The following is a 14,753-nucleotide window of genomic DNA, read 5'->3' as shown; positions in this document are numbered from 1 at the left end:
TTGGCTTTTATTCTAAGCCCATCGAAAGCTGAGAATCTGTGTGCCAGGTACTGTGCCGAGGGCCTGGGAGAGGCAGTGGGTGTGCTATATTGGAGGTGGCATGCTTTTGCTTAGTGTGAATGAAATCCCCTAGGATGCGTTAGCGTGGGTTTGTATCCTTTGTTCCTGGGGTCACGGTCTACTTACTGGGTATGCTGCAGGGTCATGAGGCTTTGGAAGTTATGTGTATCACTTCACCCAGGATTAAAGCGGGGCATTTGTTTGGGGTCCCAGTTGGATTAAAGAGTGCTGATAATTGACGCGCATGGCTGGCTTCCTGCTAAAAAACCACAGTTCTGGGCAGAGAGCTGAAGCTCCCCAAAGACTAGGGATTGTTGTTCTTGGGGGAGAGGGAACTTGTCAGTGTTCATTCCACAAGCATCACCGCTCTTGAGTTTCAGCCTGAGAAAGCAATCCTTGCCATGTGACCCACGAGGATGCCAACCCCTACCGTCCTCCCTCCTGCTTCCACTAGTGAAGCACTGTTCTGCAGGCGTCAGTGGGTCAAATGGGTGTCAGTAATATCTCCTTTTGGCATCATTTGCTTTTTAAATGTGAGAGGCAGTATCCTTTAGTGGTTCAGAGCAAGGTCTTGGTTACCTTGAGCAAGTTACTAAAATCTCAACTGTGCCTCAACTTTCCTTATCTGTAAAATGGGACTCTAGAGGTACCTACCTTCTTATAGGGTTGTTCTGAGGGTAAAATGAGCTAATTATAATTCCTCACTTGCAGAGACCTGGAGGGAGGGAGGTAATCCTGTGTACCTTTTCTATTGCTCCATGCATTCTCATCCAGTTACTGCAGGAATGGGAGAGACGGGAGTAGCTTGAAAAGTCTTCCAGATTAGTAATCACCTTCCATGACTCACCAGTGTTTCCTGTCTCTCTCAAATCCTGCTCTCAAACCCCTAGAGCCAAGAATCTCCCTGTGAGCCTCGGGGAGCTGAAGGATAATCAAACTGTTAATATGTTAGTAAGGGTGTTATAAGCCAGGGGTTCCTGGAACTTTCCTGGTAGGCAGCCTTGGAGACAGTGGGGAAGGATTCCAGAATCTGTGCTTTTAAACCTTGGGGATTGAAATCTAGGTGGGCACCTTTTATTTTACAGATGAGGAAACATTTATTCATTCAACAAATATTGAGTGTCTAGATACTATACAGGGAGCATGGAACACATGTGGGGTGATGAGTGCAAAACCTGATCCTGGGGCTCCTCTCCTGGAGCTTACGGTCCAGTGGGAGAGATGGATGTGAGTGAAGTAATACCACAGGCCCACGATTAGAACTGGTGACAAGTGCTACGAAATAAAGATGCTCTATTTACAGTAGCCAGGACATGGAAGCAACCTAAGTGTCCATCGACAGATGAATGGATAAAGAAGATGTGACACATATATACAATGGAATATTACTCAGCCATAAAAGGAAACAAAATTGAGTTATTTATAGTGAGGTGGATGGACCTAGAGTCTGTCATACAGAGTGAAGTAAGTCAGAAAGAGAAAAACAAATACCGTATGCTAACACATATATATGGAATGTAAAAAAAAAAAAAGGTTCTGATGAACCTAGGGGCAGGACAGGAATAAAGACGCAGACGTAGAGAATGGACTTGAGGACAAGGGGAGGGGGAAGGGTAGGCTGGGACGAAGTGAGAGAGTGGCATGGACATATATACACTACCAAATGTAAAATAGACAGCTAGTGGGAAGCAGCTGCATGGCACAGGGAGATCAGCTCGGTGCTTTGTGACCACCTAGAGGGGTGGGATAGGGAGGGTGGGAGGGAGACGCAAGAGGGAGGGGATATGGGGTTGTATGTATGCATATAGCTGATTCACTTTGTTATAAAGCAGAAACTAACACACCATTGTAAAGCAATTATACTCCAATAAAGATGTTAAAAAAATAAAAATAAAAAATAAAGATGCTCTACGGCAATTCTGGCAGGAGGACGTGATTGTTTGGGGAAGGTGGTGTGAGAAGGTGGGCTAGGAAGTCTTCCCAGGAGAGGGAACCATTGAGTTGAGTTTTGAAGGATGAAGGGTCAGCTAAGGACATGGGAGGGTGGGAAAGTGCATTATAGTTCCTGAGACTGAAACTGCCAGTCCCTGAGGGCGTGGGGCTGGGCAGGATAAATGCCTGATAAAATGAATTGATGAAAGCCTGTGTGGCTGGGGGGAGGGGCTGGAGAATGGGTTTGGGAGAAGCCACAGAAGGTTGTGTAGAGGAGTTTGGTCTTTAAGAGGGATTATTAGCTTCACACCGAGGAAGGGAGGAAGTTGAGAAGCAGCCAGCAGGCTGGAGTGAGTTACTCCAGCGCAGCCACCCAAAAAGGATGGGTCTGTGGTGTTCCCCCTCCCTGGGCCCTGAGTCACCCAGCTTCCCAGTGATAGTAGGACTTCAGAGCAAATGAATAAATACATTTTAAAAATCCTGTCCATGGTATTATCCATAATACTTTGATTTCTAATGATGTAATTCAATGTATATAACTATAAAAAATTGGAAAATGCTAAAATGTAAAAAAAAAAAAAAAGATCTGGAACTGCACCCCCTGGAGGTAACCTCACTGCTGTGTTGATGTGCTTCAGATCATGTACAAACAATTGGAAATTCTAGTTTTGTATCCTGCTGTTTTCAGTTAAGTATTATCATAAGACTTTCTCCTGGTCATTAAAATGTTTTATAAAACTTAATTTTTAATGATTGTGTAATATCTCATTAAATGAACCAATCCCTAGGGAGAGGTTTATGTACTGTACAATTTTCCAGCTATCATGCTACATTGAAAATTCTTGTATTTAAATCGTCGTCCTCAGCTCTGATCATTTCCATAAGCTTAATTCCTTGAAGTGAAACGACATGGTCAAAACAAAGATGACTGTTTTGTCCTTTTTATGTTTCTTGCTTTTTTTTTTTTTTTGCTGTCCGCGGGCTTCTCACTGTTGTGGCCTCTCCCGTTGCGGAGCACAGGCTCCGGACGCGCAGGCTCAGCGGCCATGGCTCACGGGCCCAGCCGCTCCGCGGCATGTGGGATCTTCCCGGACCGGGGCACGAACCCGTGTCCCCTGCATCGGCAGGCGGACTCACAACCACTGCGCCACCAGGGAAGCCCTGTTTCTTTCTTTTTAAATCAATTTTTATGAGGTATAAATTACGTACAGTGAAAGGCACCCATTTTTAAAAATTGAGTTATATGTGAGATATAACACTGTGTAGGGTATATAGTACATTGGTTTGATACATTTGTATTGCAGTATGACTGCCAATAGTAGCATTGGTTAACACCCTTATCTCGTCATGTAATTATCATTTCTTTTAGCTCTGGGAACAATTAAGATCTAGTGTCTTAGGAAGTTTATCGTTTATAGTACAGTTTTGTTGTCTATAATCACTGGACGGGTACACTTCATTTCATTGTACTGTGCAGATATTGCGTTCTTTACAAATTGAAGGTTTGTGACAACCCTGCGTCAGTCAAGTCTATCAGCGCCCTTTTTCCAAGAGCCTTTGCTCACTTTGTGTCTCTGTCACATTTTGGTCATTCTCACAGTATCTACAACTTTTTCATTGTTATTATATTTGTTATGGTGATCTGTGATCAGTGATCTTTGATGTTACTATTATAATTGTTTTGGGCTGCCGTGAACTGCGCCTATATAAGATAGTGAACTTAAATGTGTGTGTTCTGACTGCTCCACCAACCGGCTGTTCCCCCACCTCTCTCCCTGTTCTTGGGCCTCCCTCTTCCCTGAGACACACAATATTGTAATTAGGCCAATTAATAACCCCACAGTGACCTCTAGAGTTCAAGTGAAAGGAGAGGTCAATCCATGCGGCAAATGTCATAGTGGTCTTATTTTCGGAAATTGCCCCAGTTACCCTGACCAGTCAGCAGCCACCAACATGGAGGCCAGACCCTCCACCAGCAACAGATTAGACTCGCTGAAGGCTCAGATGATGGTCAGCATTTTTTTAGCAATAAATTGTTATAGTTATTTATTTTTGCCATTTTATTTTTTTTGAATTTTATTTTATAATCGTTTTTTAATTAAGGTCTGTAGGTTGTTTTTTTTAGACAATGCTATTGTACATTGTCCTACTGTAGTGTTAAGAGACTACAGAATAGTGTGAATATAATTTTATATGCCCTGGGAAACCAAAAAATTCACGTGACTCGCTTTATTGAGATATTTGCTTTATTATAGTGGTGAGGAACTGAACCTACAATAACTCTGAGGTCTGCCTGTACCATGTATCAGTCTCCAGGACTTATTTATCTACTAGTTACAACTATGTACCCTTACACACCATCTGTCCCATCTCTCCACCCTCAGCCCCTGATAACCACTGTTTTATTTTCTGCTTTTCCAATTTCAATTGTTTTTTAGATTCCACATGTAAGAGGTATCATACACTATCTGTCTTTCTCTGTCTGACTTATTTCAGCATAATGCCCTCAAGGTCCATCCACATTGTTGCAAGTGGCAGAATTTCTTTTCTCGGGGCTGAGTAAAACTTTTAAGTGTAGAATCTGCTGAGTTTTGACATGCATGTACCTGTATAATCACCATCCCAATTTTAAGTATTTATTGTTTTTTAGTTTTTAGTTCAATTTTGTTGGGCTTGATTATTTTTAGTACCCACACTGACAAATTTCTTTCCAAATGATTATATCAAGTTGTAGATACATCAGCAATGCGTATTTTCCTAAGTATTGGTTATTCTCTCTTATTAATTTATTGAACAAAAGGAAATAGCATCTTGTTTTTACATTTGTTTTTTTGATTAGGAGTGAGGTGTTGGATTTTTCTGTGCTTTTTTTTTTTACTAGTTGTAAGACTGCTGTTGGAATTGTCTGCTCATGTCGTTTGTCTGTCCGTTCTGCCTCGGTCTTAATGTTCTTTTTTCTTGTTTCTGTAAGTTCCTTAACTCTAGTCATATTTGCTGCACATATTTTCTCCCAACTCTCTCCTTCTCCCTACGGAAAGTTTTAGATTTATTTATCTCATACCTTTTGATAAACATTCTATGTTATGTACTTCTAGTTTTTCTATGGCTATATTAAGGATTTCAGCCATCTGGAATTTATCGTAGCTCACGTGCTTAAGGATCAATTTTAGACTAACAATTTTAGACGTACAGTAGGCCTCAAGCGATACGGCGGAGGCATTGCTTTTTAAAAACAAGGATACCTTCATCACTTGTATGTTTTGGAAGTGCTGGACAAAACCAGTAAGACATGAAGTGGAAATGGAAAAAACAATATGTGGAACAGAAGGAAAATTACTAAATCGTTCTAGAAATCCGTATTTTAGAATGCTTGCTGTCGCTAATGGGTTCAGGTACAACATAGACAGTCCAAAGCAAGACCCATTTAGAAACATATAAAAATGAGATTTCATACCTAAAACCAACCCAATGTATGAAATAAGTAGGAATACTTCTTAAAACAAATATGTTATAAATTATCAGTGGTGAGAGGAAGAAATACACACACACACACACACACACACACACACGGATAGAGCTATGCCATATTGCAGGGTAGAAATACCAAATATTGCCGTTCATCTCTCCCAAGTTAAATCCCAAGGACTTAGCTTTTATGCAGTTCTAGTTACATTTCAATAGACTTTCTATGGGAATGTTTTCTGTAGAATCAGTAGGTAAAGTTATCTTAAAAAACTCTGTAAAATACCTGACAGATACTGTTATAATTGGGAAAAGACCAATAAAGAACAGTGTTCACTGTTAAAAAAATTCACAATGTACAAGTTAAAATGAAAAAGAAAATTACCTGTGGTCTCATCTTTCTATAACCATTTGTTAATGTTTTGCCAGACGTTTTCTGGTCTTTTACCTTTCTATCTATAAATATATTTTTAAAATCTCAAATATACATTTTTGTTGTTTTTTTTTTAACGACAGGATTATTTATCTTCTTTTCTCATTAGTATTTCCTGAAGCATAATTTTTAAGGCCATCTGAAATAAGTGTGCAGTAAGTTCTCCCCAGATAACTTTGAGATATCTTTGCTTGGATCTCTCATTTCCTTAGGCTAAACCTCTTAAGGTGGAATCACTGTGTTTATAAAGAGGGACATTATTAAGGCCTTATCTTGTCTGTCTTCTTGAAGTTGTCAAATTCTTTCTGGAAAGGTTGTGTGGCTTTATGGCCAGACTAAGAAGACAAGAGTGTCAGTCTTAAAGGATCAGCCTGATTAGCAGGAGAGGAATGGATCTCACATGGAAGAAAGAATAAGTAAAGGTATAGCCCATAGAAGTGGGAAAGTATGTTTGGGGCACCCGAGTGGCTCACTTACCTGGAGCTTTGAAACATGAGATGGAGTGGTGAGTGATGGATGGGGCCAGACTGGAGGAATCTGGATTATTAGGTGGTGAGTCAGCGAGTCGGGAAGGGTTTGGGTGGGGACGTGACATTACCAGCTGGGCTGTGGGAAGAAGGGTCTGTCCTGTCCTGCAGGCAGTGGGTGGTCAGGGGGAGGTGCTGGGGGACGGGCTCCCCTCGAGGTAGGCATCGCAGTCTGGGTCAGCGGGAGTTAGGACTCAGCAGTGGGAATGGGACTCTGGTGAAGGGGTGGGATGGAAACAGTTGGGAAGGCAGACTCAGAATGCTTGATTGACGTGGGTGTGAGATGGAACCTGCAAGAGGACCCTGACACTAAGAGAAAGAGCTGATTTTAGAGATTTCAAGCCGGAGGGGCTTGAATGTTGGTACTAAGGATGTAGGTGTGAGGGAGGCTGGGAGGTAGGGTTGCCAGGTAAAATACATGATGCCCAGCTCCATTTGAATTTCAGATAAACAATAACTTGTTAGTAGAAATATATTCCCAATATGGCCTGGGACATACTTATACCACAAACATTACCATTATTTACTGCTTATTCAAGGTTCATTTTATTTGCTAATTGGGCAGCCCTGCTTGGGGGTCAAAGTGCAGAGAAGCCTAGACCCTCCAGTGCACCCGAGCTAGTGTGTTTCAACTAAAGACTCAGAACCAGCATTTCAGTTAATTAAATCTTGGATTTCGCTTCGGCTCATCCTAAAGTTTCCTTTAAGTCTCAAGGAAAGACGAAAAAAAAGGAAAAGAAAAAAAGCCCAGGGCCTTTGATGAGATTGGCCTTGGTGAGATCTGCTGGGTTCACAGCTTTGCTCACACAGCTACCTTGGGTGGGCATGAACAGAGGACAGACCTACAGGGGACAAGGCCTGCCCTGTGCACTCACACAGAAAAGGGGGTTTGCTTACATTCAGATGCTCGTGCTTGCACAAAAAAGACCCTGGAAGGATGCTACCTAAGAAAATGTTCAAAGTGTCCTCCCTCTGGGGAGGGGAGGGGCACCCAGGCCTGGGAAGACTTTTCGTTACTGTTCTTTTTATATTTTGAATTATTTTTTTTTAAGTAGGTGCATATATTACCCTTTGAAATAAACTTTTTGAAAGCTGGAACATGCATTTACCCAGAAAATGACAAAGCGGTCACCTTGTCTAACAGGACAGCATGAAGGGCACAGGAATGTGGGTGTCGTAGCCCCAGGCCCTAGACTAGTGCCTGGCCCCTAGTAGGCACTCAACCAATAAGTATTTATTAAAGGGATTAAGGACTGGCCCAAACATTTTGTGATCTAACCACAGAAGGATGTTTGCACTTCTCAAGTTTCATTCATTTTAGGAAGAGGCAGTGAGGGAACCACAGGCGTGGTATTTAAGGAAGCCCACTTCGCTGGGCCATGTGGTCATTCTCAAAGAGGAGAGTTGACGCCGTGGGAATGAAGGAAACCACCGTGGAGAGAGAAGGACAAGAAGCTGTCCACCTTTGGGGTGAACAGAGAGAGACAGCGTGGAAATAGACAGAGGGTGTGGGTGGGGGGCCAGGTGAGCGTGCCCCTCAGCAATCCAAGGACCAGAGCTTCAGGGAGGAGAGATGATCACTCTATCAAAACAGTCTACCATGTGATCCAGCAATCCCACTCCTGGGTATATTTCTAGAAAAAAATGAAAACGCTAGTTTGAAAAGATACACGCCCCCCAATGTTCATAGCAGCACTATTTACATTAGTCAAGACATGGAAGCAAACTAAGTGCCCATCAACGGACAATTGGGGGCTTCCCTGGTGGCACAGTGGTTAAGAATCCGCCTGCCAATGCAGGGGACACGGGTTCGAGCCTTGGTCAGGGAAGATCCCACATGCCGCGGAGCAACTGAGCCCGTGTGCCACAACTACGGAGCCTGTGCTCTAGAGCCCGCGAGCCACAACTACTGAGCCCACGTGCCACAACTACTGAGACCACCTGCCACAACTACTGAAGCCCACACGCCTAGAGCCTGTGCTCCACAACAAGCGAAGCCACCACAATGAGAAGCCCACGCACTGCAACGAAGAGTAACCCCCGCTTGCTGCAACCAGAGAAAGCCTGCACGCAGCAACGAAGACCCAACACAGCCAAAAATAAATAAAATTAAATGTTAAAAAAAATCTTAATCATTAAAAAAAAAAATTGGATTAAGAAGATGTGGTATAAACGTCCAATGGAACATTTCTCAGCCATAAAAAAGAATGAAATACTGCCATTTGCAGCAACGTGGATGGACCTGGAGAATATTATGCTTAGTGAAGTAAGTCAAAGGCAAATACTATATGATATCACTTACATGTGGAATCTAAAAAATAATACAAATGAATCTATATTCAAACAGAAACATATAGCACAGGGAACGCTACTCAAAAGAATCTAAAAAAGAGTGGATATATGTATAACCGATTTACTTTGCCGTACAGCAGAAACTAACAACATTGTAAATCAACTATACTTCAATAAAAATTAAAATAAAATAAAATAAAAAAGAAACAAAACAAAACGGAAACAGACTCACAGACATAGAAAACAAACTTGTGGTTACCAAAGGGGAAAGGGACAAATTAGGGGTATGGGATTAACAGATACAAACTACCATACATGAAATAGATAAGCAACAAGGGTTTACTGTATAGCACAGGGGATTATACCCATTATGTTGTAACAACCTATAATGGAATAGAATCTGCAAAAATACTGAATCACTACGCTGTACACCTGAGACTAACACAATATTGCAAATCAACTATACTTCAGTTAAAAAAAAATATATATATATATACATATATTCAACAGACAACCCTGTGGGTTTTCAAAGGACAGGATACACAATGGTAGTCTTTCTGGAAAAAACGATGCCTCCTCCTATACAGAGAACCCTCACAGCATTTGGGGACACTGCCCCCCAAATGACAGGCTTTAGCAGGAAAGACCGTTTCTCGCCCCACGTTGTTTCTGACTTGTCATCCTGGTCAAGGCTGAAGCACGACCATGGGTAGGCTTGGTGCTTCCAGGCCCTTCTTTGGATGTTTGAAGGGCCAAATTGCCCCTCAAAGTGCGGGCTTCTCACTGCAGTGGCTTCTCTTGCTGCATGGGCTCTAGGCGTGTGGGCTTCAGTAGTTGCGGCAGGTGGTCTCAGTAGTTGCGGCACGTGCGCTCAGTAGTTGTGGCTCGCGGGCTCTAGAGCTCAGGCTCAGTAGTTGCGGCGCACGGGCTTACTTGCTCCGCGGCATGTGGGATCTTCCCTGACCAGGGCTCGAACCCGTGTCCCCTGCATTGGCAGGCGGATTCTTAACCACTGCGCCACCGGGGAAGTCCCCAGTTGTCCGTTGATGGGCACCTAGTTTGCTTCCATGTCTTGGCTAATGTAAACATTCTTCTGTTCCTTTCAGAACGCTGTCTCCAAGTATGGCTCTCAGTTCCAAGGCAATTCCCAGCACGACGCCCTGGAGTTCCTGCTCTGGTTGCTGGATCGTGTGCACGAGGACTTGGAGGGCGCGGCCCGGGGGCTGGGGTCCGACAAGGTCAGTCGCCCTCGAAACAACACGTGGTGTTTGATTTTCTTTTTTCTCCTTGCGCGTTTACTCAGCTCTTCAAAACTCAATCTTGAAATTCAGATCCGTAGATGTTTGCGTATTCTGGCCGCTGTTCACACAGTACCGTTCCCTGCTTCTTCCTCTTTGCCCCTTTTGTTTTAGACCAGACGTTTCCTCCCATTGCAGTTCCTCATCCTCTTTAATCCCAGTGACAGGGTGAATAGGGTTTCTGTTTGGTTTAAAGTTTGAAAAAAAAAATCTCCTTTTTGTCAAAAAAGTTTGGTCATCTGAGGCCATGGGTGCCATTGCTTATTATTTTTAGATGCTTCCATTTTAACTCCACTCTTGCTTTTTCAGTTACTTATCCTACAGAGCAAGCGATTCCCAATCTTTTTTTTCAAGACACAGGATGGATGATCTTGACATGTGGGCACACATCAGTCCCAGATTTGGATGAAACCTCAAACCTTTGGGAGTAAGAAAGCCCTACGATCATTCGTTGTAGCCACCGCTAATTGATAAATCAGCTGTGTTCTCTATGGGCTTTGCTAAATAAAGATCAGTGATGGGTTCTACTCTAATCCTATCCTTTTATCTCTCTCTTAAGAAAGTAAAAACGAGTGAAGTTATGATTCCATGAGTGAGCAGAATTATTACAACAATATCCATGAATAATCTGCTATAATTTAAAAAATGTTTCACAAGCTTTGGTAATTAATCAGTCGCATATTACTTTTTATGTGTCTCAAAACTGATCCAGATGCAGCTATAAGAACTGCTGTACTTGTTTTTTTTTGTTTGTTTGTTTGAATTCTGGACATTTTATTCCTATCCCCCTCGTGAATCAATTAAAAAGCCCTTTGGAAGTGTTTCAATCTTTCACCCGTTACCTTCCCATCCTTACATTATCTGCTCAGAGACCATTATTCTAGAGTAATAAAGTTTGAATGGAAAAATGTGACACAAATGGACCTATCTACGAAACAGAAACAGACTCCCAGACGTAGAGAACAGACGTGTGGTTGCCAAGGGGGAGGGGGTTGGGGGAGGGAAGTATTGGGCGTTTGGGATTAGCAGATGCAAACTAGTTTATACAGGATGGATAAACAACAAGGTCCTACTGTAGAGCACAGGGAACTATATTCTATATCCTGAGAAAAATCATAATGGAAAGGAATATGAAAAAGAATGGACATATATGTATAACTGAATCACTTTGCTGTACAGCAGAAATTAACACAGCATTGTAAATCAACTATATTCAATAAAATAAATTTTAAAAATAAAAGAATAAATAAATGGGGGGGAGATTGAATGGCAGTCACAGTTTGTAGGATGAATGAATCGAGATACGTAATGTGCAGCATGAGGACTGTAGTTAATAATACCATACCGAGTGCTGGAAATTTGCTAAGGGAGTCGATTTCAGGCCCTCTCACCACACATAATAAAAGGTAACTACATGAGGAGGTGGATATGTTGATTGGCTTGACTGAAGTAATCATTTCACCATGTAGATGTGTATCAAATCGTCATGTTGCACTCCTTAAATACATACGATGTTTATTTAAAGATAAAATGGCTCAAGAAGCTGAGTCATTTTTTTTTCTTAACTTGTCCACACAGCCAGCTGTTGTCTTTGTTTCTTTCCCTTTTAAAAATGACAAGCGGCAACTTTAAGAAAAGGAGGGCATAGCCGTATATGTCTTGAATAAAGAATAGACCTCTTTTAAACAGCAATATAATGTAGAAGCTAAGAGCTTGACAGAGCTGCAGAAAGAGTACTCATGTCTGAGACAGCAGGTTGCCCAATGCATGGAACAGGGAAGATAATGATTGTACAGTGTTCTGTACTCCTCAGAGCACATCTTGGAGTGTTATACACGGTATGAGTAGCTACTATCATTTGCGGGGTGTTGTTAGAGTTATTATCCCCATTTTATATATGGGTAAGCCAAGAATCAGAGAGGCTGTGTAACCTTCCTGAAGCAGCACAGCTTAAGAAGAGGTAGAGTCAGGATTCAAATCCAAGGGAGGTCTGGCTTGAAAGCCTGTTTCCTTATCTTAAAAGGAACCATCCCAGGACTTCCCTAGTAGTCCAGTGGTTAAGACTTCACCTTCCACTGCAAGGGGCACAGGTTCGATCCCTGGTTGGGGAACTAAGATCCCGCATGCCAAAAAGATAGAAAAATAAAAAGAACCACTCCATTCACCCCCAAAACACACAAACGAAACAAAGCAAAAACTTCACCAAACAGAACCTGGGAGGACCAGACACTTAAAGGTCATGGTGGTTTCTCTGGGTTGTGGGATTGTGGGTGATTTTTCTTATACGTACGATGATTTTCTGTTTATCTAATTCAGACCCTTTTAGTTGCAACTTGGTCCAACTTAAGGAGAGGGCATTTATTGTCTTTTAGAACTTGTGAGTCCAAGGGTTGATCCAGCTTCAGGTAAGGCTGGATCCAAGGTCTCCTTATCTCTTGTCTTTCTCTTCATTCTCAGACTGACTCTGCCCATCTAGTGGCAGGAGGGGCCCCTGCAGTGCTCACAGAGCCTTTTTCACTTGGGATTCCAGAAAAAGCCCAGGCAAGAGTCCGATTGTCTTAGCGTGGCTCACATGTCCACTCCTGGGCAGGTGACCAGCAGGATGGAATATTCTGATTGGGCACATGGGTCCCATGCCTGTGGGGTGAACTCCACCCAAATCGCATGGGTAAGGAAGGTTTCTGTAGAGCTGGGGCACGTGGGAAAGGAATGCTGAGATGACAAACGTGTCCCTACACTGTATTCCATAATCTTAGCATGAACACATTTTGAAATCAGAATGATGTATTAAAAAGAGAGAGATGTGGCTTCCCTGGTGGCGCAGTGGTTGGGAGTCCGCCTGCTGATGCAGGGGACGCGGGTTCGTGCCCCGGTCCGGGAAGATCCCACATGCCGCGGAGCGGCTGGGCCCGTAAGCCATGGCCGCTGAGCCTGCGCGTCCGAAGCCTGTGCTCCGCAACGGGAGAGGCCACAACACTGAGAGGCCCGCATACTGCAAAAAAAGAAAAAAAGAGATACTGTTTATTGAAGTGTGTTACATGCCAGACATTTCATATGATGCTTTTCATGACTTATTTCACTGATGCATAGGAGACACTCAATAAAACCCCTGAATGGTTGAATAAATTAAGTAGTTATCATGCTTTAATATTTGATAACTCATAATAAGGATAATAATAAGTAACTCATAATAAGGTTAATTCATATATTACAGTTAATGGAAATTTAGGTTAAATTGTCCAAGGTTCTTCAACTTCTACCTGTGGAAAGAGAATCAAACCTGAGTCTGTCTATTTCAAAGCCAGTGTGCTGGATCCCTTTCCTTATCCCGAGTTTCTTGTGCCTTCTGTTTCCCACCAGAGGGAGGGAGGAGACCTGGGTGCCTCTTCCTTCTGGCTGCATCTAGAAAAGTCTTCTTGGGAGTTTCCTGGTGGCCTAGTGGTTAGCATTCCAGTCTTTCACTGCCATGGCCCGGGTTCAATCCCTGGTCAGGGAACTGAGATCCCGTAAGCCGTGTGGCATGGCCAAAAAAAAAAAAAAACCAACAACAGCAAGCTTTTTGTCCTGTGCCAGGCAGTGCTTCCTACCTGGAAAGTAGGAGGGATAAACAGCCTTCCCAATTACCTTTCAGTCTTCCTCTTTTGTGCCTTTGTGGCAGGAAAAGGCTTTGGACTTAAGGATGAGGAAAAGCACAGAGAGGTTAAGTAACTTGCCCTAAGTCACACAGCAAGTCAGTGGGAGAGCAAGGATCCAGATCTAGAAAATTCAACTCTAGAACAGGGCTTCTTAGCCTCAGCACGTTTGACATTGGAGCTGGGTAATTCTTTACTGGGAGGGGTGTTGTCCTGTGCGTTGTAGCATTTGTAGCGCCCTTCTACCTACCAGACGCCAGTGGTACCCCAACTGTGATTGATAAGCAAAAATGTCGCCAGACATGGCCAAATGTCCCCTGGTCGGGGGAGGGAAAAGCGTTTCCCCATTGAGAACCTCTGCTCTGGAGCCTTTGCTCCCAACCACAGTTCACCACCCCCAAACCTTTCTTTAAGACGCCTTTGAGTTTATTTAAGCCAATAATCCATAACAACTTCAAAACCCACATAAAAGCAGCCCTAATTGGTCTTCCAATTTCCAATGTGCCCCACTACTATATGTATATGTTCTCCACGCTGCAGCCAGAGTGATCTTTTCAGAAAGGAAATAAGATCACGTCACTGTCCTGCTTAAATTCCCCTGGTGGCTTCCTGTTGCACTTACAACAGAATCCGGACTCCTATGCGGCTGACGGGGCCCTACCTGACTGGCCCACCAATCACTCCACCTGGTTTCAGGCCCCTCTGCCCCTTGCTCATCGTTCTCAGCCACGCTGGCTGCTTTCTGTTCCTTTAATGGCTAAGGGTGTCAGGAGGGCACCACAACCCAGCAAGACCAGGGGTGCTTGTTGGTCGAAGAGAGGAGCTTGGCCCACTCTTCATTTGATCTGACTGAAACCAGAAAAGATCTTTTTCTCTGTCTGGGGTCAAAACCTCTCCTGAAATTCACTCTTAGAAAATCGGGCTGCCTGCGGAGGCCTGGCTGTGAACGCTTGAAGGTGAACGAGCAGAGCTATTGGACTATTTGGCACAAACTTCATTTTCTGTTTCCAAGAAGGAAAGGGACTGTCCCCTGTGTAACTCTGAACAATTTTTCTTTCTGAGGTTATTTCTGTTTCAAAACATATGAAAGCCATGTAGTTCGATTTATTTGAAACTA

At 43.1% G+C, this 14,753-nt stretch overlaps 1 protein-coding gene across 1 annotated transcript in view; it reads left to right on the top strand.

The window, feature by feature from the left end:
- USP43 (ubiquitin specific peptidase 43) overlaps positions 1–14,753 on the top strand; it is a gene marked incomplete at its 5' end in the record, with an annotated part of 61,930 nt that overhangs the window by 1,728 nt on the left and 45,449 nt on the right. Inside the window, one exon of the mRNA XM_082678966.1 lies at positions 9,813–9,944. Coding sequence (XP_082535092.1) covers positions 9,813–9,944 — 132 coding nt within the window. The remainder of the gene's footprint in view (positions 1–9,812; positions 9,945–14,753) is intronic.

This window comes from Grampus griseus (genome assembly GCF_964374135.1).
Source record: "Grampus griseus genome assembly, chromosome: 20".
Lineage (NCBI taxonomy): Eukaryota > Metazoa > Chordata > Mammalia > Artiodactyla > Delphinidae > Grampus > Grampus griseus.
The sequence above is the reverse complement of the archived record's forward strand: the minus strand, read 5'-3'. Positions and strand labels throughout refer to the sequence as shown.